The sequence below is a fragment of the Pelophylax lessonae genome (genome assembly GCF_965119305.1).
Source record: "Pelophylax lessonae genome assembly, chromosome: 6".
In the NCBI taxonomy this organism is placed as follows: Eukaryota; Metazoa; Chordata; class Amphibia; order Anura; family Ranidae; genus Pelophylax; species Pelophylax lessonae.
In genome coordinates, this window is record NC_138773.1 from 331,694,181 (window position 1) to 331,710,268 (window position 16,088).

A 16,088-nucleotide genomic window follows, 5' to 3' on the forward strand; every position below is an offset into this window, starting at 1 on the left:
GTTGCTATGGGTTACTACAGTGATGGGTGGTGGACCCTGTGGTTGCTATGGGTTACTACAGTGATGGGTGGTGGACCCTGTGGTTGCTATGGGTTACTACAGTGATGGGTGGTTGACCCTGTGGGTTGCTATGAGTTACTACAGTGATGGGTGGTGGACCCTGTGGTTGCTATGGGTTACTACAGTGATGGGTGGTGGACCCTGTGGTTGCTATGGGTTACTAAAGTGATAGGTGGTGAACTTGGTGGTTGCTATGGGTTACTACAATGATGGGTGGTGGACCATGTGGTTGTTATGGGTTACTACAGTGATGGGTGGTGGACCCTGTGGTTGCTATGGGTTACTACAGCAATAGGTGGCAGACTGGTTGCTATGGGTTACTGTACATCCATTCTCCTATGGCCTGTAGTAGGCGCCTTTCTCACATCTCTTTCTGGGTCTCCACCTTTCTACATGGAGATTCTGGAAAATTCTGCTACCCATCATCCCCCTCCAGGAGGCCCGATGCCCCCCCATGGTTCAGTCTCCTCCTCCTCCATTGGTCTATACATTGCTGGAACATTCCGTGGACGTGTCGCTGCGATCGGAGAACCTGCCGCTGGTTTTCTTCTCCCAGCCCCGGCGGATCCGCGCCAGGTTTGTGCGGAGGCAGGGTAGGAGGAAGGCGGTGCGGGCGATGATGATGATGAACGGTAGGATGAGGGTCAGGGTGAAGGTCGGCGGCAGGTAAAACTTGTAGCGGTTTGCATCGAATGCTCGCTTCCAGCCGAAGGTCAGAGTGTGGAGAGTGGCGACCACCAGCGCGGCCAATCCCAACTTCGACTGCAAAGACAAAGGAAAGAAAAGTTGAAAGAATTTGCGCATTACGGCGGCGGAGTTCTGATTAGGAGGAATTCAGATTTGTACAGAGGGGGGGAGGGGTCCCCTGCGACCAGAAAAGTCAGGAATTAACCTGTCACAATTTTCACTTCGTTTGTAACGGAGAGGAAGAGGAAAATAATTGGAGAAGAAAAGTGGAAAACTCGTTACTGGGAAAGAAAACGCACATTACAAATTCTTCTTTAGTCTCACCGGGGACTGAGGGGGGGGGGGGGGGGGGCTGTGTGCTGCACTGAGCGCCATCCGGTCACAGCACTGCAGATGGGAAGGGGGGGGGTCACTGTACCCTCAATCTACAACCCCCCCCCCCCCCCCAAATCCACATTGCAGGGGAACTCCAATGGATTGCCTATACCACCCACCTCCCGACCGGATACCATGGATCGCCTATACCACCCACCTACCGACCGGATATCAGGGGATCGCCTATACCACCCACCTACCGACCGGATATCAGGGGATCGCCTATACCACCCACCTCCCGACCGGATATCAGGGGATCACCTATACCGCCCACCTCCCGACCGGATACCATGGATCGCCTATACCACCCACCTCCCGACCGGATATCAGGGGATCACCTATACCGCCCCCCTACAGGCCGGATATCATGGATTGAATATACCGCCCACCTCCCGACCGAATATCAGGGGATCGCCTATACCGCCCACCTACTGACCGGATATCAGGGGATCACTATACCGCCCCCCCTACCGACCGGATATCAGGGAATCGCCTATACCGCCCCCCCTACGACCGGATACCATGGATCGCCTATACCGCCGCCCTACCGACCGGATATCAGGAGATGGCCTATACCGCCGCCCTACCGACCGGATATCAGGAGATGGCCTATACCGCCCCCCTACCGACCGGATACCATGGATCTCCTATACCGCCCCCCTACAGGCCGGATATCATGGATTGAATATACCGCCCACCTACCGACCGAATATCAGGGGATCGCCTATACCGCCCACCTACCGACCGGATATCAGGGAATCGCCTATACCGCCCCCCTACCGACCGGATATCAGGAGATCGCCTATACCGCCCCCCTACCGACCGGATACCATGGATCGCCTATACCGCCCCCTACCGACCGGATACCATGAATCGCCTATACCACCCCCCTACCGACCGGATATCAGGGATCGCCTATACCGCCCCCTACCGACCGGATACCATGAATCGCCTATACCGCCCCCCTACCGACCGGATATCAGGAGATGGCCTATACCACCCCCCTACCGACCGGATATCAGGGGATCGCCTATACCGCCCCCTACCGACCGGATACCATGAATCGCCTATATCGCCCCCCTACCGACCGGATATCAGGGGATCGCCTATACCGCCCACCTCCCGACTGGATACCATGGATCGCCTATACCGCCCAACTACCGACCGGATACCATGGATCGCCTATACCGCCCCCCCTACCGACCGGATATCAGGGGATCGACTATACCGCCCACCTACGGACCGGATACCATGGATCGCCTATACCGCCCACCTTCCGACCAGATATCATGGATCGCCTATACTGCCCACCTACCGACCGGATATCAGGGGATCGCCTATACAGCCCACCTACCGACCGGATACCATGGATCGCCTATACCACCCCCCTACCTACCAGATATCAGGGGATCGCCTATACCGCCCACCTACCGACCGGATACCATGGATCGCCTATACCGCCCCCCTACCGACCGGATATCAGGGGATCGCCTATACCGCCCGGATACCATGGATCGCCTATACCGCCCCCCTACCGACCGGATACCATGGATCGCCTATACTGCCCACCTACCGACCGGATATCAGGGGATCGACTATACCGCCCACCTACGGACCTGATACCATGGATCGCCTATACCACCCCCCTACCGACCGGATATCAGGGGATCGACTATACTGCCCACCTACCGACCGGATACCATGGATCGCCTATACCACCCCCCTACCGACCGGATATCAGGGGATCGCCTATACCGCCCACCTAACGACTGGATACCATGGATCGCCTATACCGCCCACCTACCGACTGGATACCATGGATCGCCTATACCGCCCACCTACCGACTGGATACCATGGATCGCCTATACCGCCCCCCTACTGACCGGATATCAGGGGATCGCCTATACCACCCCCCTACTGACCGGATATCAGGGGATCGCCTATACCGCCCACCTACCGACCGGATATCAGGGGATCGCCTATACCACCCCCCTACCGACCGGATATCATGGATCGCCTATACCGCCCGGATACCATGGATCGCCTATACCGCCCACCTCCCGACCGGATACCATGGATCGCCTATACCGCCCCCCTACCGACCGGATATCAGGGGATCGCCTATACCGCCCCCCTACCGACCGGATATCAGGGGATCGCCTATACCGCCCCCTACCGACCGGATACCATGGATCGCCTATACCGCCCCCCTACTGACCAGATATCAGGGGATCGCCTATACCACCCCCCTACTGACCGGATATCAGGGGATCGCCTATACCGCCGCCCACCGATACAGCCAGATTTATTGATAGATATTGGAGATTATACCGGAGACACTTTTATAGACAGAAGAGTTCCTGAACAGTCAATGAGCTGTGGAGTGGAGAAGAGAGGAGGGTGAGGAAAAGAGGGTAGGGTGTGGAGTGGGGAGGAGAGAAGGGTGTGGTGGGAAGAGCAGAGTAGAGTGTAGAGTGGAGAAGAGAGTGGAGTGTGGAGATGAGGAAAAGAGTATAGTGGATATTGTAGAGGTGAGGAGAGCAGAGCAGGGTGTGGAATGGAGACAAGAGTAGACTGGATTGGAGAAGAAAGACAGTGGAGTGGAGAAGAGAGTAGACAGTGGAGTGTAGGCTGTGGAGTGGAGGGCAGGGTGTGGAGGTGAGGAAAAGAGTAGGGTGTGGAGAGGAGGCTGTAGAGATGTAGAGAGTTGAGTAGTGTGTGGAGTGGAGAAGAGTGTAGGCTGTGGAGTGGAGAGTAGTGTATGGAGTGGAGCAGAGAAGAGGGTAGGGTGTAGAAGTATAGAGGAGAGAAACAATTTGGAAAGGAGGAGAGGGTGATGGGGAGAAGAAGAGAGGACAGGAAGAAGGTTAGAAGAGAAATGGAGATGGGAGAGGAGATTGGAATGGACACAGAAGATGAGAAAGGGGTGGTCAGAGATTGGATGAAATGGAGTGGGGAGGAGAGGAGTTGGGGAAAGAGTGATGAGGGCATAGAAAGGAGAAGGTAAAGGAAAAGAGACGAATGAGGAGAGGAGACTGGAGGGAAAGGGATGTGTGGAGAGGAAAGTGTGGGGGGGGGGGGGGCATATAAAAAGGAGAGGAAGGTAGAGGGAAAGATGAAAGAGGAAAAGAGAGGAGTTGAGGGAAGCAAGTGGAGAAGAGACATAAGGGAAGATGGAGGAGGAGGAGAGATGGGAAATGAAGATGGGCTGAGGGAGGGAAGGGAGGGAGTGGAGTAAAGGAGAAGAGACGGAACATAGAGGATAGATGGGAAATGAAGATGGACCGAGGGAGGGAGTGGAGGAAAGGAGAAGAGTGTAAATGGGAGAGGAGAGGCAGCCATGATGGAAGAACAGGGAACGGATTGTGGTGAGGAGTCGGCTCCTCCTGTACACGGGATGATGGCGGCTCGCGCTTCTCACCTGGATGAAGTTGAACTCTCTCCAGTTCAGGGAATTCCCCACCGATGGTAAGGAGGACACAGCCAGGAGGGAGAGCATTCCCAGCGCTAGAATCCCCAATGAGAGATAGAGCTCCATCCTCCACACCTCCTCCTCCACCCAGGAACTCGTCACATTCTGCTTCACCTGAAACACAGACACACCTCTGATTGGACAGTGATTATCGCCTGACCTGGTCACATGACTACTGCCTAGGACAGTCATACTGCAGCCTCTATTACAGAGGGGAGCACAGCACCGTCTTTATTAACTGATCAACAGAGACCCCGGAGATATAATTATCTGTGAAATATACAGCAAGATGTTTAACCTGTGCAGGGGCCCTATGTGGCCCCTGCACAGGAACCTTCCACGTGTGGCCCCTGCACAGGAACCTTCCACCACCCACTTTCTTGTACTATGAAAAATCCCTTCACATTGTAGTATTTTGTCTGTTTATTTTTGCTGCAAAAAAAAGCCCCAACCCAACCCAACCAAACCCCACTAAACCCATCCTAACTAACCCAACCCATCCCAACCCAACCAAAGCCCGCTAAACCCATCCTAACTAACCCAACCAAACCAAACCCATCCTAACCAAACCAACCATACCTATCCCAACCAAACCCAACCCAACCAAACCAAAGCCCACTAAACCCATCCTAACTAACCCAACCCACCGAAACCAACCATACCTATCCCAACCAAACCCATACCAACCCCATCCTAACCAAAGCCCAATAAACCCATCCTAACTAACCCAACCAAACCCATTCTAACCAAACCAACCATACCTATCCCAACCCAACTAAACATATCCCATCCTAACCAAAGCCCACTAAACTCATCCTAACGAATCCAACCCAACCAAACCAAACCCATCCTAACCATAACTATCCCAACCCAACCAAACATCCCATACTAACCAAAGCCCACTAAACCTATCCTAACCAAACCCCACAAAATCCATCCTAACCAGCCAAACCAAACCAAATCATACCTATACCAACAAAAACCACCCCAATCAAACCAAAACTAACCTAACCAAACCCATCACAACCCACTAAACTAATCCTAACTAATCCAACCCAACCAAACCCATCCTAACCAAACCAACCATAACTATCCCAACCCAACTAACCCTTTCCTAACCAAAGCCCACTAAAAACTCATCCTAACTAACCCAACCAAACCAACCATAACTATCTCAACCCAACCAAACATCCCATACTAACCAAAGCCCACTAAACCTATTCTAACCAATCCAACCCAACCCATCCTAACCAAACCCCACAAAATCCATCCTAACCAGTCAAACCAAACCAAATCCCATCCCAACCATACCTATACCAACAAAAACCACCCCAATCAAACCAAAACGAACCCAACCAAACCCATCACAACCCAACTTATGCTAACCAAAGCCCACTAAACCCATCCTAACTTACCCAACCATACCTATCCCAATCCAACCAAACCCATTCCATCCCAACCCATCCTACCCAAACCCCACTAAACCCATCCTAACCAACCCAACCATACCTATACCAACCACTGCCAACCAAATCTGTCCCATCCCAACCAAACCTGTCCCATGCCAAACTACCCATCCCAGTGCAACCAAACCTGTCCCATCCCAAACAACCCATCCCAGTGCAACCAAACCTGTCCCATCCCAACCTCAGGGTCCATCCACCAGCTGTATGACAGTCACAATAAGCTATGGGCACAAGTAATCAGAGTGCTGTAGATACACCCCTAATGGACTGCAGGCACAAGTCCATGAGGAAGAAAAAGAAACATGTCAGCCAACACTTAGAATACATTTCTCCAGCTGACCTGATGTAGAGGGACAGAGACCGGACTATGCCACCAGTCCAGGGGCTATGCCACCAGTCCAGGGACTATGCCAACCAGTCCAGGGGCTATGCCACCAGTCCAGGGACTATGCCACCAGTCCAGGGGCTATGCCACCAGTCCAGGTCATTCTTGGACAGTAGACGTACCTGTTTGAATGCGTCATTGAGCAGCTGGTAGCGAGCGGAGCGTCGCATGGGAAGACACAAGCTGTAGAGCGCATGGAGGGCCGCGAAGAAGAAGCTCACCAGACCGATCTGCTTGCGGTGAATCATCCATTGGTCCAGCCAGTCCGGGAATCGCTTGTATTTGGTGCCGTTGCGCAGCTGGTAAATGGCTGCCAGGACTCCCGGCATGTAGACCAATGACAGCAGGACGTAGGCCACACAGGGCAGGGTGACGTTCATCAACTCCACCGGCATCTTGTAGAAGCGGTTCTTGTTCTCCATCAGATACGGGTGAAGAACGACTCTCACAAAGTTATACATATAGAAGAAGAAGAAGAGGCAGAGGGCGAGCGCCGCTGGGATGGTCCAGAGCGGCAGGAGGCGGTGGGGGACGTTCTCTATCTCACGGGCCGCACACAGCGCCCCCATATCCACCGGGGTGAACCCCATGGTCCGTGCAATGGAGGCTACGCGGCTCCTGGCATCGATGCTGTCCGAGCAGACGAGGACCTACAGGGGGCGGAGCAGAAAGTCATTGCAAATTCCAGACAGCTCACTCTGATTGGTTCATGGCTGAGCCCAGACAGGTTCACCTTCCATCATAAAGAGAACCGCCCCCTATTGGCACCATAACCCAGACCCCCCCCCCCATAATCTACACTGTGCCCCTCCCCCCACAATAACAAATATCAATTCTGACTCCTCCCAATTCCAACAATCGGGTGACAACAGCTTTGTGGAAGGATTTTTACAGACCGGTGTCACCCGATTCCTTCAGTGTGGGGGGGGGGGGGGATTCACCCCATCGAGCTGCAATGTCACTGCGCCCCCTCCCCCGCATTCCTATACAGCCGGGCACACAAGATTACTAGGTGGGAGGTCATAAAAATTTTATCAACTTTATCAATCAACGTTTCCTTTTTATTTCTTTTAGAAGATTCGGTTTTCATTTTTCTTTGCATCTCCGTTAATTTCCTGCGGCCTCTTCCAGCCACTTCCTGTCATTCCTCAGGTTTCCTGATAACAATGTGGTGTGACAACAGGGGGGGGGGGGGGGGATATGGACAGGACAGGGGAAGGCAGGGGGTGACATGGACAGGACGGGGGGGGGGGGGCGGAGGGTGACATGGACAGGACAGGGGGGGGGGATACATGGTCAGGACAGGGGGGGGGGGGAGGCGGAGGGTGACATGGACAGGACAGGGGGGGATACATTGTCAAGAAGGGGGGGAGGCGGAGGGTGACCTGGACAGGGGGGGATACATGGTCAGGACGGGGGGGGGGGAGGGGAGGCAGAGGGTGACATGGACAGGACGGGGGGGAAGCCGGGGGGTGACATGGACAGGATGGGGGGGGGGGAGGGGGATATGGACAGGACAGGGGAAGGCAGGGGGTGACATGGACAGGTCGGGGGGGGGATACATGGTCAGGAGGGGGGGGGGAGGCGGAGGGTGACATGGACAGGACAGGGGGGGGATACATGGTCAGGACAGGGGGGGGGGGGGGGAGGCGGAGGGTGACATGGACAGGGGGGGATACATGGTCAGGATGGGGGGGGGGGGAGGCGGAGGGTGACATGGACAGGGGGGGATACATGGTCAGGACGGGGGGGGGGAGGGGAGGCAGAGGGTGACATGGACAGGACAGGGGGGGGGGATACATGGTCAGGACGGGGGGTGGGCGGAGGGGTACATGGACAGGACGGGGGGGGGGAAGCCGGGGGGTGACATGGACAGGGTGGGGGGGGGGGACATGGACAGGACAGGGGGGGGAGGCGGAGGGTGACATGGACAGGACAGGGGGGGGGAGGACATGGACAGGACGGGGGGGAAGCCGGGGGGTGACATGGACAGGATGGGGGGGGAGGGGGATATGGACAGGACAGGGGAAGGCAGGGGGTGACATGGACAGGACGGGGGGGGGGGGCGGAGGGTGACATGGACAGGACAGGGGGGGGATACATGGTCAGGAGGGGGGGAGGCGGAGGGTGACATGGACAGGACAGGGGGGGGGATACATGGTCAGGACGGGGGGGGGAGGCGGAGGGTGACATGGACAGGACAGGGGGGGATACATTGTCAGGATGGGGGGGGGGAGGCGGAGGGTGACATGGACAGGGGGGGATACATGGTCAGGACGGGGGGGGGGGGAGGCAGAGGGTGACATGGACAGGACAGGGGGGGATACATGGTCAGGACGGGGGGTGGGGGGTGGGCGGAGGGGTACATGGACAGGACAGGGGGGGGAGGAGGAGGGTGACATGGACAGGACAGGGGTGGGGGAGGAGGGGGATATGGACAGGACAGGGGAAGGCAGGGGGTGACATGGACAGGACGGGGGGGGGGGGGCGGAGGGTCACATGGACAGGACGTGGGGGGGGGGGGGAGGCGGAGGTTGACATGGACAGGACAGGGGGGGATACATGGTCAGGAGGGGGGGAGGCGGAGGGTGACATGGACAGGACAGGGGGGGGAGGCGGAGGGTGACATGGACAGGACAGGGGGGGGGGAGGGGAGGCAGAGGGTGACATGGACAGGGGGGGATACATGGTCAGGACGGGGGGGGGGGGGAGGCAGAGGGTGACATGGACAGGACAGGGGGGGATACATGGTCAGGACGGGGGGTGGGGGGGGGGGCGGAGGGGTACATGGACAGGACGGGGGGGAAGCCGGGGGGTGACATGGACAGGGTGGGGGGGGTTACATGGACAGGACGGGGGGGGGAGGCGGAGGGTGACATGGACAGGACAGGGGGGGGGACATGGACAGGACGGGGGGGAAGCCGGGGGGTGACATGGACAGGATGGGGGGGGAGGGGGAGGAGGGGGATATGGACAGGACAGGGGAAGGCAGGGGGTGACAGGACGGACAGGACGGACGGGACGGGGGGGGGGGGCGGAGGGTGACATGGACAGGACGGGGGGGGGGAGGCGAAGGTTGACATGGACAGGACAGGGGGGGGATACATGGTCAGGAGGGGGGGAGGCGGAGGGTGACATGGACAGGACAGGGGGGGAGGCGGAGGGTGACATGGACAGGACAGGGGGGGATACATTGTCAGGACGGGGGGGGGAGGCGGAGGGTGACATGGACAGGACAGGGGGGGGATACATGGTCAGGACGGGGGGGGGAGGGGTACATGGACAGGACGGGGGGGAAGCCGGGGGGTGACATGGACAGGATGGGGGGGGGGACATGGACAGGACGGGGGGGGGGGAGGCGGAGGGTGACATAGACAGGACGGGGGGGGGGGACATGGACAGGACGGGGGGGAAGCCGGGGGGTGACATGGACAGGGTGGGGGGGGACATGGACAGGACAGGGGGGGGGGGGACATGGACAGGACAGGGGGGGGGACATGGACAGGACGGGGGGGAAGCCGGGGGGTGACATGGACAGGATGGGGGGGGGCATGGACAGGATGGGGGGGGGGAGGCGGAGGGTGACATGGACAGGACAGGGGGGGGGACATGGACAGGACGGGGGGGAAGCCGGGGGGTGACATGGACAGGATGGGGGGGGGGGGACATGGTCAGGACGGGGGGGGGGGGGCGGAGGGTGACATGGACAGGTCAGGACAGGGGGGGGAAGGGGGAGGGTGACATGGACAGGACGGGGGGGAAGCCGGGGGGTGACATGGACAGGACGGGGGGGGGGGCGGAGGGTGACATAGACAGGACAGGGGGGGGGACATGGACAGGACGGGGGGGGGGAGGCGGAGGGTGACATAGACAGGACAGGGGGGGGGGGACATGGACAGGACGGGGGGGAAGCCGGGGGGTGACATGGACAGGGTGGGGGGGGGACATGGACAGGACAGGGGGGGGGGGGGGGACATGGACAGGACAGGGGGGGGGACATGGACAGGACGGGGGGGAAGCCGGGGGGTGACATGGACAGGATGGGGGGGGGCATGGACAGGATGGGGGGGGGGGAGGCGGAGGGTGACATGGACAGGACAGGGGGGGGGGGGACATGGACAGGACGGGGGGGAAGCCGGGGGGTGACATGGACAGGATGGGGGGGGGGCATGGACAGGATGGGGGGGGGGAGGCGGAGGGTGACATGGACAGGACAGGGGGGGGGACATGGACAGGACGGGGGGGAAGCCGGGGGGTGACATGGACAGGATGGGGGGGGGGGGGGACATGGTCAGGACGGGGGGGGGGGGGCGGAGGGTGACATGGACAGGTCAGGACAGGGGGGGGAAGGGGGAGGGTGACATGGACAGGACGGGGGGGAAGCCGGGGGGTGACATGGACAGGACGGGGGGGGGGCGGAGGGTGACATAGACAGGACAGGGGGGGGGGGGGACATGGACAGGATGGGGGGGAAGCCGGGGGGGTGACATGGACAGGACAGGGGGGGATACATTGTCAGGACGGGGGGGGGGGGGGGCGGGGATACATGGACAGGCGCTGCAGATTTACAAACATTAGAAATAATGAAATCTCAGCCTTTTTTCCATTTCCAGCTTCAGAAATCCCGAATGTTTCATTCCCTAATCCAAAATATATAATCAAACTATCAAACCACCAACTCCCCCCCCCTCCCCCAGAGGTTCATTATCTCCCCCCCCCCCCCCCCACACACACTCCCCTCCGGTTACATTGTATCTTTGCCCCTCACTGGAAAAGTTCAAATCCAAACAGATCAGAACATCTGCAGGATTACAGAGAAAAGTGTGGGGGGGGGGGAGGGGATTTTAGAGAAAATTGGGGGACTATGGAGGAAATTGTAGGAAATATGGAGAGAATTGGGGGATTACAGAGAGAATTGTAAAACAATATTGAGATAACGGGGGGGGGGGGGGGTATTACAGAGGAAAATAGCAGATTATAAAGAAAATCGGGGGGGGGGGTGGGTAATCAGGAGAATTGGGGGGGGGGGATTATAGAGGAGATTAGCAAATTATAGGAGGGGGATGGGGGGGGGGGGATATAGAGGGTATGGTGGGGTTTATAGAGAGAATTGGGGGGGGGGTTAGGGGAGATTAGCAGATTATAGGGGGGATTATAGAGGGTATGGTGGAGTTTATAAAGAGAATTGGGGGGGGGTTTGGGGGAGATTAGCAGATTATAGGAGGGGGTTGGGGGTTTATAGGGAGAATTGGGGGGGGTTAGGGGAGATTAGCAGATTATAGGAGGGGGTTGGGGGTTTATAGGGAGAATTGGGGGGGGGTTAGGGGAGATTAGCAGATTATAGGAGGGGGTTGGGGGTTTATAGGGAGAATTGGGGGGGGGGGTTAGGGGAGATTAGCAGATTATAGGGGGGGGTTGGGGGTTTATAGGGAGAATTGGGGGGGGGTTAGGGGAGATTAGCAGATTATAGGGGGGGGTTGGGGGTTTATAGGGAGAATGGGGGGGGGGGGGTTAGGGGAGATTAGCAGATTATAGGGGGGGGTTGGGGGTTTATAGGGAGAATTGGGGGGGGGGTTAGGGGAGATTAGCAGATTATAGGGGGGGGTTGGGGGTTTATAGGGAGAATTGGGGGGGGGGGGTTAGGGGAGATTAGCAGATTATAGGAGGGGGTTGGGGGTTTATAGGGAGAATTGGGGGGGGGGGGGGGTTAGGGGAGATTAGCAGATTATAGGGGGGATTATAGAGAGAATTGTAGAAAATTTGGAGATAATTTGGGGGGGGGGGGGGGTTTGGCGCTCCACAATAAACCAATGAACAGATAAAAGGGGCGGAGTTACCTGTTTGTTGCCCTCTTTGGGGCCGGATTGCAGGGCCCAGGCGGAGACGACGTTGAAGGCTTTGACCACGGTGGACCGCGGGAAGATGGCGGCCAGGTACTCGGCGTTGGATTCGCGGTTGGCGTTGCTCTCCGGATTGTTGCTGACGTCCACCAGAATTTTCCCCGCCAGCTCCTCCCCCAGCGCGTTGAGGGAGGAGTAATGATCGCGGAAGACGGCCACAAAGATCAGATCTGAGCGCCTGGCGGTGTCCGCCTGGAAGGTCACCTCGGCGTCGGCGGGGAAGAGGGCGGAGCTACGCTTGGGGTTCCGACTTCCCACCACCACCTTGAATCCGGAGTAGAGGAGGCGGGCGGTCAGCGAGCGAGCGAAATCCCCACTACCCAGAATGCCGATGGTTTCCCCGCAGAGGACGCCCGAGGGGGCGGAGTCACTGCGTTCACTCGCCAACAGAGGCTTCGCCATCTCCGAGGTCACCATACCTGCAAAATATAAATATCCGATTAGGGGGAGGAGCCAGGATTGTCCCTCCCATTATATCACCCAGTGCCCCCCCCCCCAATATGATGAGGACACCCCAATATTATCTCTCTCTATAACTCCACCCAACATTGGATCCCGCCCTCTGCGATTGGCTGATTCTCTGGGATATTTCTGGGATGGGGGGCGGTAATATCACTGCCATACACCGGATATTGGGGGGCGGTAATATCGCTGACATACACCAGAGATGGGGGCGGGGTTCCTCCTTACCATCCCAGCTCCGATCCCTCATTATATATCCTCTCTTATCTCTGCTGACGTCACATATGGGAGGGGGAGGGGCTGGGACCCCCTGGGGGAGGAGTCAGTGGAGGGGGAGATAAGGCGCTGCCATACGCTGTGTCCTCAGGAAATCCACAAACTCCCCCCAATATTACCCCCCCCCCTTACCTGATTATGGGCGGAGCCAATGGGGGAATTCTCCTGACACCCGGATCTGGGGGGGGGGTAAATACAAATATTATAATATAGGGGGAGGGGAGATAAATTATAACATTGTATCCTCTCTCGGGTCACCCTCAGATCTCACCTGGTCAGTCACGTGTTCCTCCGTACAGTTCCTGGACCACGTGACCTCATCACCCCCCCAATAGTCACCCGGAGAGGGCGGGGCCTCAGATAACGAGACTGATACAATGTATCTGTACGGGGAGGGCGTGTCCGCCGATCCCCGCCCCTCTCCTCCCCTCCTAGCCCCGCCCCGCGTGTCCTGTCTATGGATCGACTGTATTCACCTTCTATATACACCGAGTATATATATATATACCAATATAAACCCCCTGTATACAATCTATATACCATCCAATATATACCCCCTGTATACAATCTATATACCCCCCATGTAAATATTCTAAATACACCCCAATATATACTTCCCCTATATATACCCCCTGTATATCTATATACCCCCTATATATAATTTATATACACCTTAATATATACTATCTCCTATATACACCCCAATATATATATACTACCCCAATATTTACCCCTGTATATAATCTATATACCCCCAATATATACCTCCCTGTATACAATATATATACACCCCATACATACCCCTTGTATGTAATCTATGTACACCCCAATAAATACTACCGCATATATACCCCCTGTATATAATCTATATACACCCCAATATATATACTACCCCAATATTTACCCCTGTATATAATCTATACACCCCCGAATATATACCCCCTGTATATCTATATACCCCCTGTATACAATCTATATACACCCCAATATATACTACCTCATACATACCCCCTTTATACAATCTATATACACCCCAATATATACCCCCTGTATATCTATATACCCCCTATATATAATTTATATACACCTTAATATATACTATCTCCTATATACACCCCAATATATATACCACCCCAATATTTACCCCTGTATATAATCTATATACCCCCGAATATATACTCCCTGTATATCTATATACCCCCAATATATACTCCTGTATACAATATATATACACCCCAAACATACCCCTTGTATGTAATCTATGTACACCCCAATAAATACTACCGCATATATACCCCCTGTATATAATCTATATACACCCCAATATATACTCCTGTATACAATATATATACACCCCATACATACCCCATGTATACAATCTATATACACCCCAAAACACACTACTCCATATATACCCCCTGTATACACCTTCTATATCCTGCCCCATATATGTCTATATATCACCTCTGTATATACACTACATACCCTTCCCCCCTGTATATATTCTCTAAACACCTCATATGTAATCTCAGATATATATATACTGCCCCGTATACACTTTATACCGGGTATCAGTAATGGGGGAGTTTGTGCAGTGATGGTCGGGGGAGGGGTTCTATGTAAAATATTTTATATATTCATCGTCCTTCCAATTATCATTTCCACTCTTTATAAATCTGCAGCCTCCATTATAATGACCTCCGATGATCCCGCCATGGAGGTCCTTGTTCAGGCACTTCCTGTTATAGGGTGACAACACTCTGTCCTTATCTCCCAGCTGTCTACCTGTGTTGTCACCCCGTCACATGCGCCCCCTTGTGGAGACTACAAGCAGTTGTGCTGACATATATTAGGCTTGGTCTGCTGCAACTTCCATTATAATGACCTCCAATGATCCCGCCATGGAGGTCCTTGTTCAGGCACTTCCTGTTATAGGGTGACAACGCTCTGTCCTTAGCTCCCAGCTGTCTACCTGCGTTGTCACCCTGTCAAACTGGCTTCCAATGAAGACTTCAGCACACATGACACAGACTCCGCCCTCTGGTGTCACCATCAGGAACCCCGCCCTGAGAAACGCCATCACCGGAGTGTATGGAGACAGGAAGTGGCTGCAAAGAGGCGGCAGGAGATCAGCACTGAGATATAACAAAGGAGGAAGAAAGGTGAAATTGGGATTGTATAAAGTAGAAATGAGAAGATTTTCTGCTACACAGAGAGGGGACTGACATCTCCGGAATATTCCGTGTGTGGGGGGGCTCAGGTTCTATTTAACCACACCCCTTTTTACCATTCCTGACATTTATTACAATGTGACCACACCCACTTTTCACCGCGGCCCATTGATTGGGTCTGAGGTGGGCGATCGGAGAACCTTCGTGGTTGTTGTGTTTGAACACAGAGGAGACGCAGATAATGGGGGGGGGGGGGGGGCACACCCAGAATTCCGATAATACGGATTGTAAGAATACGGGTGTGGGGGGCAGATAAGTGGGGGAAGGGGAGGGGCACTGACTGCAATAACTTTTGTAAAATTGTAGTGCCCCCCCATACAGGAATTGCCCCTCCCCCCCTAATTGCAGGGACTACCCCCTCCCTGCAGGATGTGCCCCCTCAGTACAGAAACTGCCCCCCCCCCAGTACAGTAAATGCCCCCCCTCCCCCCAGGGCTGGCCCAAGACATTGTGCTGCCTGGGTCGGAAAATAAAATGCTGCCCCCCCCCCCCCAAAAAAAAAAACTTCACGCCCTCCAAGAGGCCCTCGCATTCTATGGGACTATGAAAGCAGTCAGAGGAGTGTGAGTGTACGGAGTGACAGGAAGAGCAGGACAGAGCAGTGCTGAGGGCATGGTACAGGAGAATGCAGGGCTGCGGGCATGGTACAGGAGAATGTAGGGCTGCGGACATGGTACAGGAGAATGCAGGGCTGCGGGCATGGTACAGGAGAATGCAGGGCTGTGGGCATGGTACAGGAGAATGCAGGGCTGTGGGCATGGTACAGGAGAATG

General features: G+C 55.7%; 1 protein-coding gene across 2 annotated transcripts; it reads right to left on the reverse strand.

Moving 5' to 3' along the window:
- Positions 1 to 514: 514 nt before the first annotated feature.
- On the reverse strand, positions 515 to 13,401 carry STEAP3 (STEAP3 metalloreductase). 2 transcript variants are annotated; one of them, XM_082260592.1, is made up of 6 exons: positions 13,329 to 13,401; positions 13,217 to 13,262; positions 12,284 to 12,765; positions 6,569 to 7,096; positions 4,545 to 4,709; positions 515 to 822 (listed from the first exon to the last, which is right to left on the reverse strand). In XM_082260592.1, exons 3-6 carry the CDS (start codon positions 12,761 to 12,763, stop codon positions 544 to 546), a joined length of 1,452 nt encoding a protein of 483 aa, XP_082116718.1. In that variant the 5' UTR covers positions 12,764 to 12,765; positions 13,217 to 13,262; positions 13,329 to 13,401; the 3' UTR covers positions 515 to 543. The 2 variants fall into 2 exon arrangements, with proteins under 2 accessions (XP_082116718.1, XP_082116719.1); XM_082260593.1 differs by having other exon boundaries at positions 13,356 to 13,377.
- Positions 13,402 to 16,088: the final 2,687 nt, after the last annotated feature.